Source organism: Pelobates fuscus, chromosome 3, assembly GCF_036172605.1.
Source record: "Pelobates fuscus isolate aPelFus1 chromosome 3, aPelFus1.pri, whole genome shotgun sequence".
NCBI lineage: Eukaryota > Metazoa > Chordata > Amphibia > Anura > Pelobatidae > Pelobates > Pelobates fuscus.
The window spans coordinates 120,558,802-120,574,206 of NC_086319.1; the positions used below are offsets into that span (position 1 = coordinate 120,558,802).

The 15,405-nt window shown below is 38.7% G+C and overlaps 1 protein-coding gene across 2 annotated transcripts in view; it reads left to right on the forward strand.

The window, feature by feature from the left end:
- The window catches only part of TENM2 (teneurin transmembrane protein 2), a 2,177,747-nt gene that overhangs the window by 1,670,360 nt on the left and 491,982 nt on the right, over nt 1–15,405 (forward strand). For both annotated transcript variants that reach the window (XM_063447436.1, XM_063447438.1), the window contains one exon: nt 2,480–2,714. In XM_063447436.1, coding sequence (XP_063303506.1) covers nt 2,480–2,714 — 235 coding nt within the window. The remainder of the gene's footprint in view (nt 1–2,479; nt 2,715–15,405) is intronic.

Below are 15,405 nucleotides of genomic sequence, written 5' to 3' on the forward strand. Positions count from 1 at the left end.
ATGATAAACATATCATATTAAAAATGGAATAACGCAAAATCACAAAACAGTTATATATTTTAATCCTTGCAGCCTTGTAGTCTAAATAGTACATTACTGCCCTTATTAAGAGAACATGGTTCCTCTTCACATATTTAACAATGGATAGAAAAAGGGTAAATCTATTACTTGTGCACAAAATATAATGGGAAAATCTCAAAGGGTCTTAAGGCAAAAAAAGAGTTAAATACTTGAATAAATCTGTCAAAATGAGCACAGGCAATGCACATCATTTTTCAGCAATACATCCAGACATTTAGAGCCACAATATTTCATAATACAATACTTAATTTGCATTGTTTTCTCATCAAGAGGAGCATGTTAGCATTTCCGAGCTACGAGCTGCGCGCAGAACGTGAGAGCTGGTAATAAATGTAATCTGATTTTACAATCATTCTACACATTAAGTATTAGAATGCCCTACTCATCAGGAAACATAGGAATATGCCACATTAGCCCAAGGCATCAGATAGCTCCTCTCCAAGTGTTGGGACACTGGAACAAATATATTAGAACGTATTTCATGATTTTTGGTCTCGTTCTTGTCATAAATTTCACTTATGTATTATTTACCCATCTAGTGCTTGGGGGCCTTGCAATGAGCAGAATACTGTTCCCTTTAAGCCATTAAAACAGTTGATAGCAGAAATCATACTTTGAAAATGCTGCAAACGATACATCACATTTGATTGATGTTCAATAAACAAAAATAAAAGTCTTGACTGGAGGGCACAGTATTGGTACTTTAACTGAGAAATGCTGTCATCTTCACTCTTACAAACACCTAATTACTAGAAAATGTTAGATACTGTTGAAAAATAAAAAAAAACCGAAAAACTAGACATATTTGTATATATACATATGCATATTTGAAGAAAGAGAGTTTGTTTGTTCCTAATACAAACAGTAGCTGATGTTTCATTAGATATGCAGACACGTACACAACAAAGTGTATCAATGTTCCATTTCATACTCTCATGTGAATGGTTGATATGTGGTTGATATACTGCTTATTGTCAGCTTTTATTTAGATAGAGTAGAAAGACTGGGCTTGAGTAGAAAGAATATATAATATCTGTCTGCTTTATTTTTCTACTGTATAATAGGAAAACATAATAGACATTTGAACCAGATTAGTGAGCCGCAAATTTTTACGACCAATTAAACCCATTAGAGGTAATTTCCTTTGGTCAAATGATTGGCATAAGAAGCATGCATTAAAGCAAGGAATTCCCTTAACCTCTATCGTGGGTCTTAAATGGTCAATAACAATATTGTTCGTTTTTCAGATAAGTAATTTATATGTTCTATAATATTCAAGTAAATTTTCACTGAATTGATATTAAGAGGCTGCTGGGTTGAAATGGTAGTTACTCAACTGTGTATCAGTGTGACTTATAAGACCTATATCATCGCTGGCTTTCTTCCCAGAATTTCGTTTTTGGCCTTTCCTTAACTGTAATTATATTTATTTTAGTACTTTATTACTTGGTATATCTTATTATATCTGAAACTACAACATGGTTAATGGTCGAGGCGCAATTGCTTGCAACAAATGCATATAAAGCTGTACTGTATTTATCCAGTTTTATGCACTTATTTATTACTTAATAAATGAAACTTCAAATCTTAAATTCTTTAGCTAGTGAATCCAAGGAATCGGCGTATGGTGCTAGTTAAAATATAGGTTTGAAATGTACATTTAATAATGGTGTGTCTATTGAAGATGAATAAAGTATGCAGATACAGATGTAATTTATATTTGGAATTGGAAAATTATCACAGCAGTTAGTCAAATGATGAAAAAGGCTAAGTGCAGATATATTTAATTTTCTGTAGGATTTGGAGCTGCTCTGTTACAGTATTACAGCAGTTTATGATCCCTGTATGAAGAAAACTTGTTATTTGGTAATATTTACATGCATACCTCCCTAGGAAAGTCAACAGTTAGAAAAAGTGACTTCACGCTTCTGTTTGGATGTTTTGCTTTCTTTTCATGTAATTTTTTTGCTGAGTCCAACATTTAGATAAATGTAAATGTGTAATCATTGGAAAAATATTTTTAAGTATTCAACCATTGTGTGCACATGCAGTGCATGCTTGCATCGCATATTGCATGTGCAATCAGATGGCAATCTGTCCTCCCAAATACACTTTACTCAAAACTACTGAAATCACTGTTCTTTTCCAAACAACCAGGTTTCCATTCATACCTCCATAGATTTAGATAAAAGTTAAGAATAGTTCAATCATGAATAATTGTGCATCAATAAATTTCTAAAACAGTGGGAAATAAATTGTGTGTACATGTGGCCAAGGTTTTTGAAACTGATCAATGATATTGTTTAAGTATGGTATTGTCAATTTATTAAATATGTATTTTAAATGAAAGTTGCATTCAATGAGGAAGCATTTGTAAGTCAACTTTTTATTTCTCCAGGGCCATCAAATCATCACAGCCAGTCAACACTTCGGCCACCCCTTCCTCCTCCTCACAATCACACTTTGTCCCACCATCACTCTTCAGCTAACTCTCTCAACAAGAACTCACTGACTAATCGGAGAAACCAGATACATGCACCAGCACCACAGCCAAATGATCTGGCAACTACTCCAGAATCTGTGCAACTTCAGGACAGTTGGGTACTCAACAGTAACGTGCCACTCGAGACCAGGTACAGTGTCAACCCTACATTAAGGTAGAAATCCATACTTGTCTTGACACTGATAAAAGATCCTTAGAATTGAGTGTGTTATTTAGACCTTCATATCAATATTGTTTGTTAATAGCCAGAATGTTAGTTCCTAATAATATATATTGGCATTACTATTAATTATATTATAGCATGTTGACAGGCATGTTTTTCTTAATGAAGGCTTAATTAATACAACAATAATTCTCATAACTGTTACATAGTTTAACTTTCCTTCTCTCCTGTCTCCGTAAACATCCACTTTTTTTTTTTGTAAAATGAATCTTTGTTCTATAAAGCTATAGCATATAATTGTCACATCACAAACAATACCTAGTGAATTCTGGTTGTGTTATCTGATTTTATATATGTGTGTGTTCACATATATATATATCTATATATATATCTATATATATATATAGATATATATATATATATATATAGATATATCTATCTATATCTATATATAGATATATATATAGTTGTGTTCAGTGCAATCATTGTAATGTTAGCTTGTACAGTGATGTACCATGTTTATATGACCAAGTCGGTTGAAGTGTGCCGAAACTGACGTATGCGGTAAGCCGGTAATAAAGTGGGCCCACTCCAGTAGAGAAAAGAGTTAAGGGAGTGATGGGTGGGGCATGCTGAGCGTCAGTCTACTACGGTGATGTAGATAAGGGGGAAGTCCCTTAAGTAGGTCCCACATGCACCTCGCACATCTCCAGGCAAAGCCTTTACATTTGTGTTCGGTGCAATCATTGTAATGTTAGCGTGTACAGTGTGTTGATGTACCATGTATATATGACCAAGTTGGTTGAAGTTTGCCAAAACCGACGTATGTGGTAGGCCGGTAATAAAGTGGGTAAAAAAAAAAGTGTTTTGCCAAAGAATATTTATTCAATACATGGAAACATAATACAAAGAATATACCTCAAGATGACAATTTAACTAAAGCTGACCTAATTTCTAGCACAGGTTGAGGTATGTACAGAGAAAAAGCAGATGACTTCCAACGCCCTAATGACTTGATGACATGAACTGGTATGTCATGACTAGAAGCTGTAGGGGCTGCCCCATCCTAAAAGAGTGTCCTGAAAATTTACTGGCATTCATACCTAGTCTAGTCAGTAATACTAGCACATACTGCATGAACTTTGAGGTGGTCAGAACGGCCTTGTGGAGGACCAGCAGAGGGATATCTGACTGGGGAGGTAATGTTTGCAGATATGAATCCAGAAACTTAACCGCGCACCATTTATTAAGAGAAGGATAATATGTGATTTGAACTACTTTACCAAGCTGACTTGTTTTTGTGATGGGCAAGGATAAGACATAGTGATCCTGCTGTTTGACTAGATAAGAACGCTTAAGGCAGTCTCGTGAATTTCTGTTACTATGTACGGTGAATTTGCATGGCCTAAGAAAGCCATAATAGGTCAAGTAGATAGCTGCTTTGATTACTGAATTTGTGTCATGTTCGAAAGGGGTTGTATCTAATACGTCTGGCATATCCTTAAATATCTGTTTGTGAATAGGTAACCTTAGAAGTGGAGTAGTGTTACTGGCTTTGCGTATGCCTTTCAGTATGTTCTTCATAGGGTATGAAGACAAAAAACTAGGGTTGTTTGGATATAACGTATACATGTGGTGTTGAATGCCGGTTAAATACAGCTTAATAGTGTTGTGTGACAATTTGAGTCAGAGATGGCAAAAGGATGCGAAAGCCACTAGAGATGAAGTATTGAAAATCTGAACCAGGTTATGTTCCAACATAAAGTTTTTATACAATGAGAACTCTCTATTGTAAGACAGCCATGTGTTATCCAAAAGGGCCAGGCTAGACAAGATGAGACTATGCTTTGATAACTCTTGTAATCCATGACTAGTTCCTGAAATGACAGGAGTGCAGTGGCTGTTGGTGAGGCTGTGGGTAACGTGTCTCTGAAGGCCTGGAAGTCAAAGCAAGACAACTTGTCAGCTGCAACTTCTCGACAAACAGAAAATAATCCAAATAGTGTATGGCACCTGCATTTGTTTAATAGAAGCCAACACAAGGTCTCGGCAAACGTGTCGAAAATTTTTGGGTTGCTTTTCGACCTGAAAGTGAGTCTTGTAAAAAAAATAGTACAGACCTTTCCATTTGAGACCGATGCCATAGAGACGGGCATATGGGAAGTAACTTAAAGGCCTTAATAATGTCTGTTTTACTCAGCCAAGCTCCTACTCCTGCCATGATAATGGTGTTTATGGCATTGTCTATTGTGGCATACTGAAGGGAAAATTCTTCTGATGGGATTAAAGAGTTAAGGCTATGTATAGCCATGGAGTGAGGAGAGAGATCTAAAATGAAATGTGTCTGTAAACAATAGCACAACCAAGTTTGTCCTTGTCTAATCTGTCGGTCCTTGTATGTGCCTCTGGGAAAGTCATAGGTGTGGATGGGACAATAGTCTGAGGCATGTGAGGTGGATGCACAGATTGCACAAACTGGTGTCTTAAGTCCGGCAAAGTTCCTGCAAAACAGCTCAGTGTCCATGTGGCTCCAGTCAGTTTTGACGTTGTACTGAGCCAGAATTGCAGATGCCCTTGCCGAAAAGGACTGGTGGTAATCATAAAATGACGAGCCACCGCATTTATTACCCAAGTCCACCAGCTTATACAAATAGAGGTCAAGTTACTCTTGTCTATGCGGGTGTACCGAGCATATGACATCCCTATATATACCAAAAGGCAATTACAAAATCAGGTATAGACAATTTATTGCTTAGTCTAGGGTCCCTAGCCTTCAACATAACAGAAATATCACCGTAAGCATATGTGCGATTTTCAATAATATCATGTGAGGCAATTAGTAGTGCAACAAAATTGACACCCTTGGCTTCCAGGATGTCTTTCCTGAGATTAGCAGGAACCATGTGGACTACCACTGTGATGTAGGTAAGAGTCCCTTAGGTAGGTTCCACATGGCCCTCCCACAACTCCAGGCAAAGCCTTCACACATATATATATATATGTGTGGAATTGTGGGAGGTACAACTTGCCCTATATAAAGCACAACAAACCCAGCTTACCTGTCATCGACGTACCCGGAAGTGCCATATTTCTCTTAATTTAGCATACAACACTATCAAACTCTACTTAACAGGCATACAACACTACATGTTGACCAGCCATCCCAACAAAACTCTATTCCTAACGTCCTACCCAGTAGAAAGCATCTTAAGAGGTGTTCACAGATTATCAGCACACAATCCCATCAAGAGACTTCCCATAGACAGTAAACTGTTTAAAAGTATCTCCGATATCCTCGACACGTCCCCTTTTGAACACACCACAAACGTAATTATAAAATTTGCAGCTTACTTGGCTTTCTATGGTTTTTTGAGACCCAAAGAATTCTCAGTGGAGAAAGCATCCGATTCTAAGCTTTGCCTCCAAAAGAAACACCTAAACAAAGAACAAGACCACTACATCTTATCCATTACCCATACCAAAACAAGCCAAACAGGTCCTCCGGTAGAAATTAAATACTATCCTACCTTTTCCAAATGGTGTCCTATCCTAGTTTTAGATAAACTATTGATGTCCCAAAGCAATTCCAACCCAGGCTGTCCACTGTTAGCTATTCAAGGGAAACCCCTAACCACTAAACAATTTATGTATTACATTCGTACATTATTGCTCAGGCTAGGACATAACCCACACGCATTCATGGGTCATTCCTTTCGCATTGGTGCAGCTTCAGCTGCCTCAGGTAACCACGTACCAACACACATAATTAAAAACATGGGAAGATGGAAATCGTCTGCATACAATAGGTACATTCCTAACCCTGAAAAAGAAATAAGAATGGCTTTCCATAATTTGTCTAAATAATGTTTGTATTTAAATAAACTTATATGTATTTTGAGAAATCGCTTCTAATAATTTTTGCCCTCTTTTACAGGCCTAACCTCATGTCAGTTTCGGCACACCTCAACTGACTTGCTATTACTAATACTGCTTCTTTTATTATCATTGCCTTACGTCCTCGTAATGTGCCATACACAAATAGAAGGCTTGGCCTGGAATTGTGGGAGGTACAACTTGCCCTATATAAAGCACAACAAACCCGACGTTCCCGGAAGTGCCCCTCCCACCGCACCCTCAATTCATTAACATTTCTCCTAGGTGGGCCTTCTTTTACAGGCCTAACCTCACGTCAGTTTCGGCACACCTCAACTGACTTGCTATTACTAATAATGCTTCTTTTATTATCATTACCTTACGTCCTCATAATGTGCCGTACACAAATATATATATATATAATACAATATTCATCTAGATAAAGATGCAAAGACGATTGAATGTCTTTCAAAGTATGATCCATATTGCTACATAGCATGTATATGAATGCAGGATATGGTGCCTGATGTTTTGCAGATAAATACAATATTTTTACATAATACTGCAGCTCTTAAAATTTAGAAAATCAGGCATCTAGGCAGTTTCACAGATCAATTTCCCACAGTAAGGAAGCTGTTTGGCATCTGTTCTCCAATTTTATATATTGTGAACAAAAACAATCAGCCTTTAAGTCATATTGAATTTTTTTTGTGAATCAACGCTCAAATCCACATTCAATCTACATATCAAAGTTTATACCATTTGTGAGATTCTAAAAATATTATACCATCAGAATTTATCTTCATAATACAGTGTATGCCATACTGAGAACAGATAGAACAACAGAAGTGTGAGACAAATAAATCAATATGATCCATTATAATATATGTGAGCATTAAGTTTCTGAATAACCATGGTGGATTATTTCTTAAAAAAAAATAAAAAAAAATAAGACAGATAAAAACAGTACTTTGATATCTAGATATATACTAGTATAACAATGCTTATGAGGATAGAAAATCATTTTAAAATGTGAGCATAATATAGTAGCAGGTTTAGTGGTAATGTAAAGATCTGTTAATTTTCTTAAATTCTTCACAGTTCTAAAACATGTCTATTCTCTAGAAAAATTAAAACCAGAACTTGCTTGTAATATTGTATACGTATTAATTTTACAGTTGAAGTAAAGTTATTGAAATAAATCTAGTATTATTTATAGAAAAAAGAAAAAAGAAAGTGTAAACCTAGGGCCAAAGGTCCAGGAAACACTGGTGAGATATAGATCTCAGTTGTCTGTTAAAATTTAGTAATCATTTAATCGGTATACAAAATCATGAACACAAAAGAGAGATAATGAACAAAATAATAATATTAACAAATAAATAACCCACTCTGGAAGGGAGATCTAAGGAGCTCAGGGAGCTATAGGGGGAGTATGCAAAGGAGTACCGTATATACTCGAGTATAAGCCGACCCGAATATAAGCCGAGGCCCCTAATTTTTCCCCAAAAAACTGGGAAAACTTATTGACTCGAGTATAAGACTAGGGTGGGAAATGCAGCAGCTACTGGTAAATTTCTAAATAAAATTAGATCCTAAAAAAAATATATTACCGTAATTGAATATTTATTTACAGTGTGTGTATAATGAATGCAGTGTGTGTGTATGAGTGCAGCGTGTGTGTATGAGTGCAGCGTGTGTGTGTATGAGTGCAGTGTGTGTATGAGTGCAGCGTGTGTGTGTATGAGTGCAGCGTGTGTGTGTATGAGTGCAGCGTGTGTATGAGTGCAGCGTGTGTATGAGTGCAGCGTGTGTATGAGTGCAGCGTGTGTATGAGTGCAGCGTGTGTGTGTATGAATGCAGTGTGTGTGTGTATGAATGCAGTGTGTATGAATGCAGTGTGTGTGAGTGCAGTGTGTGTGTATGAGTGCAGTGTGTGTGTGTATGAGTGCAGTGTGTGTATGAATGCAGTGTGTGCAGGGCCGGTGCAAGGATATTTGCCCCCCCCCCCCATATGTCCTGACCTCCCCTCCTCCTCCCTCAGTGGTCCTTACCTCCCCACCCCCGTGTTCCTTCACCCCCCTCCCCCAGTGGTCCTGACTCACCCCTCCCCTAGTGGTCCTTACCCTCCCCTCCCCTAGTGGTCCTTACTTCCCCCTCCCCTCCCCTAGTGGTCCTTACTTCCCCCTCCCCTCCCCTAGTGGTCCTTATCCCCCCCCTCCCTCCCATAGTGGTCCTTATCCCCCCTCCCTCCCATAGTGGTCCTTATCCCCCTCCCTCCCATAGTGGTCCTTATCCCCCTCCCTCCCTCCCATAGTGGTCCTTATCCCCCCCTCCCTCCCATAGTGTTCCTTTTCTCCCCCCCTCCCTCCCATAGTGGTCCTTATCCCACCCCCTCCCTCCGATAGTGGTCCTTATCCCCCCCTCCCTTCCATAGTGGTCCTTATCCCCCCCCCTCCCTCCCATAGTGGTCCTTATCCCCCCCTCCCTCCCATAGTGGTCCTTATCCCCCCTCCCTCCCATAGTGGACCTTATCCCCCCCTCCCTCCCTCCCATAGTGATCCTTATCCCCCCCTCCCTCCCATAGTGTTCCTTTTCTCCCCCCTCCCATAGTGGTCCTTATCCCACCCCCCTCCCTCCGATAGTGGTCCTTATCCCCCCCTCCCTTCCATAGTGGTCCTTATCCCCCCCCCTCCCTCCCATAGTGGTCCTTATCCCCCCCCCTCCCTCCCATAGTGGTCCTTATCCCCCCCCTCCCTCCCATAGCGGTCCTTATACCCCCCCTCCCTCTCATAGTGGTCCTTATCCCACCCCCTCCCTCCCATAGTGGTCCTTATACCCCCCCCCCTCCCACAGTGGTCCTTATACCCCCTTTTTTTATAATTATTTTTTTTATTATTATTTTTTATTATTATTTTTTTTATTATTATTTTTTATTATTATTTCTTATTTTATTTATTTTTCGTCCCCCCTCCCTGCTTGATACATGGCAGGGAGGGGGCTCTCCTTCCCTGGTGGTCCAGTGGCAGTTCAGTGGGGGGAGAGGGGGGCTGGCAGAGCTGTAACTTACCTGTTCTGCAGCTCCTGTCAGCTCTCTCCTCCTCTGCGCCGTCCGTGCAGCTCCTTCTATCAGCTCACACTGTAAGTCTCGCGAGAGCCGCGGCTCTCGCGAGATTTACACTGGGAGCTGACCGAGGTGCTGAACGGACGGCGCGGAGGAGGAGAGAGCTGACAGGAGCTGCAGAACAGGTAAGTTACAGCTCTGCCAGCCCCCCTCTCCCCCAGTCTGTATTATGGCAATGTAAATTGCCATAATACAGACCTTGACTCGAGTATAAGCCGAGTTGGGGTTTTTCAGCCCAAAAAATGGGCTGAAAAACTCGGCTTATACTCGAGTATATACGGTATATGGCTGTATGGATATTCACCCTGCTGAATGAAACTATAAAAGAGAGAGACACCAGTACCTCTCAATAAAGGGCTGGCAGTGGTGATATTTCCAACAGTTGTATAGAAAGACACTTGAATCCTAGTACGAATTAGAAATAGAGCATACTAGTTACTCACACTGACTGGTATATACAGGTTAATCCTCGGTCCACAATGCCATTTAAAAATTTAGAGACAATAAAGCCTCAATGGTGGCTATAAAGATACTGCTTAGAACAGTGTTATATAGTAGCTCATATTTCATACTAGGTACAGTTTAACATACTCCCAATATTTGTGAATCACACTAACTAGTATATGCAGACGAATCCTCAGTACAAAATTGCCAAAAGTTATGTAGAGACAAACGTGCCTCTTATAGTGGCTATACTGAGGGATACTGCTTAGATCAGTGTTACATAGTAACTCCTGTCAACTAGTAGGTGCAAATACTCATACTCCTAATAATAGGCGAACAGGAATAGTAATCAAAACTAGAGCTAAAGAGACACTCAAGCTCTGATTAGTCATGCAGATTAATCCTCAAAGTCAGTATGCCAATTAAGAGTTTAGAAGACATACAAGCCACAATATGGCTATGCTGGAGGGTCCTGCTAAGATCAGTGTTACTTAGTGACTCATACTAATTACTTAATAACAGAAGCAAACTCTTCTATCTTGGTAGACAGTCATCAGTGAAATTCAGCCAAAACTAACGGTAGTACGTTCCCTATAGATCGCTCCATTCAGGCTCCAACCCCTCCTTCCCTAACTAAACACCCCAAACAGTGTGAACAAAAAAATAAAGTGCCGTGGTTATAAAAGCATTATCTGCCTGCCTAACGCGTTTCGGCGCTAACAAAGAGCGCCTTTCTCAAAGGCTGTAAAAAGCATGACTAGTCAGAGCTTGAATGTCTCTTTAGCTCTAGTTTTGATTACTATTCCTGTTCGCCTATTATTAGGAGTATGAGTATTTGCACCTACTAGTTGACAGGAGTTACTATGTAACACTGATCTAAGCAGTATCCCTCAGTATAGCCACTATAAGAGGCACGTTTGTCTCTACATAACTTTTGGCAATTTTGTACTGAGGATTCGTCTGCATATACTAGTTAGTGTGATTCACAAATATTGGGAGTATGTTAAACTGTACCTAGTATGAAATATGAGCTACTATATAACACTGTTCTAAGCAGTATCTTTATAGCCACCATTGAGGCTTTATTGTCTCTAAATTTTTAAATGGCATTGTGGACCGAGGATTAACCTGTATATACCAGTCAGTGTGAGTAACTAGTATGCTCTATTTCTAATTCGTACTAGGATTCAAGTGTCTTTCTATACAACTGTTGGAAATATCACCACTGCCAGCCCTTTATTGAGAGGTACTGGTGTCTCTCTCTTTTATAGTTTCATTCAGCAGGGTGAATATCCATACAGCCATATACTCCTTTGCATACTCCCCCTATAGCTCCCTGAGCTCCTTAGATCTCCCTTCCAAAGTGGGTTATTTATTTGTTAATATTATTATTTTGTTCATTATCTCTCTTTTGTGTTCATGATTTTGTATACCGATTAAATGATTACTAAATTTTAACAGACAACTGAGATCTATATCTCACCAGTGTTTCCTGGACCTTTGGCCCTAGGTTTACACTTTCTTTTTTCTTTTTTCTATACAGCATAAGGGTTATCCCCTACTGAGACATGATCTCGACACACTGAATCTATCCCCGTCAGGGTTTTTTTTCTTTCTTTCGCTAGTATTATTTATACAAGCACAAATTTATATCTACTTTTTTGGGGAGTGTAGGGTGAAAGAGGTACAAAATGTAAAATAAAGGCCTTTATTTAATAAGCTTTCCAGGAGATTCAACACTGTTAGAAAACTTTTCAAATGATTTATCTACAAACAGTCCCATAGACTTTAAAGGAACTCTATAGAGTGAGGATGACAAAGCAGTATGCCTAAAGCTGTAGTGTCACTCTACCCCCTCTGCCGCCCCTCCTTAGGAACTCAAAGGGTTAAATAACCCTTTAAATAATCACCTTTTTCCGGCCCTGAGGTACCATGGCCCTGGGTCCGTCTCCGCTTCCTCCAACGTCATTGTGATGGGGAATCTAAATTTCTCTAAACCTGATTAAAGGGAACAGGGACAGTGCACCCAGACCACTTTAATGAGATGAAGTGGTCTGGGGGCCTATAGTGTCTCTTTAATGGTGACTAATGTAGATAAATCTATTGGAAAGTTTTCTAACGTTATGAAATCTTTGGAAAGCTTATTAAATAGAGGCCAGAGTGGGTAACAGCATGAGGCCAGAAAGTCCCAACTGGCAAAATATACATAAATTCTTGCTACAATTCTGGGTGGGTGAATGAATGGATAGATATAACTATGAATATTGCAAAGACCCCCAATGGTGACATCACTGTTTGAGGTGCAATGGCTGGATACAGCAATGCCCTCTTTGTATTTTCAGCTCCTAAGCAGTTCATCTTCCAGGAGCCCATGTCAGTGCTGTTCTTTTGTACATGCACGAGAACACGACTTGTCTATGTAGGATCCATAGATCATATCTTGCTCTTAATGAGATAATGCCTGGTTTCCACTAGCGACAACTTGGGAAACTGGAAAACTTAACCGTGAAAGTGACAAAAGATAAAGTGGGTAATGGCAAACATTTTGCCAACTTGAGGCTTTACCATAAGACAAAGTAGTTTATAATTTGTGTTTTGAAATCTTTTGACTGTGTTGGAATTTCAGTTAAATTCTAACGCCGTCAACATGAGCATTTTTATAAAGATTTTATTTTAATAACATGCTCATAAATATTTTTGGTGACAGAGAAGCTTTAAATAAAGGTTATAGCAGCTTTATATAATTCTAGATAGCACATGGGCACAAATGATAAGTGTTATTTGGATAGCATTCTAACTTGCTGAAGACAGATATATTCAGTTGCCAACATGTTTTGCATAATAAATATGTAATCAGAGAAGATACTCAAACGTTTTTGGACAGAAATATCACTTGCCCTTTGGGCTTTTAACTAGAAGTTTTTATTTACATTTTATTTTGTTTTTGTATTTTGAAATGTATTTTATTATATTTGAACAGGATGAGTGAACATCGGTTTGAAGTATTTTTGTTCCCATCTGGGTATATTTATGATATTATTTACACATTTCTAATATGCATATTTTAGACACTTTCAAAATGTACCTAACCCCCTACATTGTTTATGTTTTTACATTCATTTTTGTTTAAGCAATAATTGTAGTACATTCAGCTCTTGGAAACAAATTCCTTGGTTTAGGTTTGGTAATCAGACAACATCTCCAAAGTATCTGCAGGAAAGGCACTGCAGGCACTGCAGGATTCCTCTCCCTCCCACCCCCCAATCCCCAGTTGCTGAAGGGGTGTAAACCCCTTCAGTCACTTACCAAAGGCAGCGACATGTCCCACGTCGCTGCCTGCTCCTCCCCCGCCGCTCCACCTTCTTCCTCCGTCGGCCGGTGGGCGAGACTGATCCCGCCCACCGGCCGAGGAGACCTAATGTGCATGCGCGGCAATGCCACGCATGCGCATTGGCGCACCCCATAGGAAAGCATTGAAAATGAATTTCAATGCTTCCCTATGGGGAATAGAGCGACGCTGGAGGTCCTCACTCAGCGTGAGGACGTCCAGCGACGCTCTAGCACAGATAATCTGTGCTATGATGCAGGAAGTGACCTCTAATGGCTGTCTAGTAGACAGCCACTAGGGGAGGACTTAACCCTGCAAGGTATTTATTGCAGTTTATAAAAAAACTGCAATAATTACACTTGCAGGGTTAAGGGTAGTGGGAGTTGGCACCCAGACCACTCCAATGAGCAGAAGTGGTCTGGGTGCCTGGAGTGTCCCTTTAAGTTGAGCCAGCATTGATTGATGGTGACTTGGTACATTATTCCTAAATCGAGTGTTATGTGCCATTTCTAGAACTATATTTCAAAATATTCTATAAATAACAATAACAATAAGGGGTTGATTATCCATCCATAAGTACATAATCAAACAATATAATTGCTTAACAAAATTAAAGAACTAAACAAACAATATATGAAATATGCACATGCTGTGGCCATTGTAAGGGTTGTGAATTTGTAAAACTTGCAAAAATGGTAATAACTAATCAGACTAAATATGAATTTGGGATAAGTCCTTTATTAATTGCACTTTCACATACATTAATAATTGTAGATGCATCAAACAATCTATAGGTAAGATGTATCGAGACCTCAGATGACATCTTTTACAACATGTCAATTCAGTTACCAATCTCAATACAGCTATCTCTGCTGCATGTTATGTTAGAGTATATAACAATGGTGATTCTACGAATTTACAGTTTCAGGGAATTGCGAAAATAACTCCCAATATCAGAAAATGGAATACTTTTTAGGACTTTGTCCCACAAGGACTTATTGAGGAGTTTAATTATACTCCTTTTATATATTAGTTTTAGCTAGGCACAACTGAGTTAGAGACTTTATCCGACTTTTTTGAGTTATGATAATGTGTATACATCAAATTTTCTTTAATTTAATTAGGTGCACCGTTCATTTTTGTTTTTTACGTTTTCTTTCCGTATCCTCATTCACTTGGGTGTACTGCGGGTATCATTTTCTAGGTGTCAATAGTATACTTACTGTTTTTACTAATTGCACAGCATCTTTTTATTAACTAACTCTTCAGTGAATTAGGTGTGTTACCTAATCTTTGCCCAGTGACATGGTTATATCTGTGATTGTTTATTTGTTACTTTTTACTCTACAGACTTGGTATGATATTACCTTATGCACTACCCAATTAGGATTGTCCACTAAAAATGTGTGTTGAACATTTCAAGCTTTGAGTGGCTAATTATCTACCCTATCATGGGAGTGTGTGTGAAGTTTAAATGGTATGTCTACTTGTCATCTTTCCTCCTTAAAGAGCCTGGCCGGCAAAATGTATGCCAAGACTTTTCTTTGTCAGTCATTTGTGCACTTTGTGACTCATTATTTTGTAATTAGACATGTGTATATGGGTTTGAAACACTCTGATTCAAAGCTAATTTGTAATCCAGGTTTTTATATAATAAAAATGATATATCTGCGTAGCTTAGAAGTGGATATCTTAATGCTTGGTTCCTAATGCATTATTAAATGTTGTTATTTCAAAAAATGAATAAAATATTTAGACCAAGGATGATCTAAGTTTTTGAATGGAACACACAAAAAAATCTAACAAGATGATATTATTTAAAGTAGTCTTTCAAAGATCATCCGTCCCTAGTATACAGTTTAAAATGCATGACAATGTATCTGTTTGTG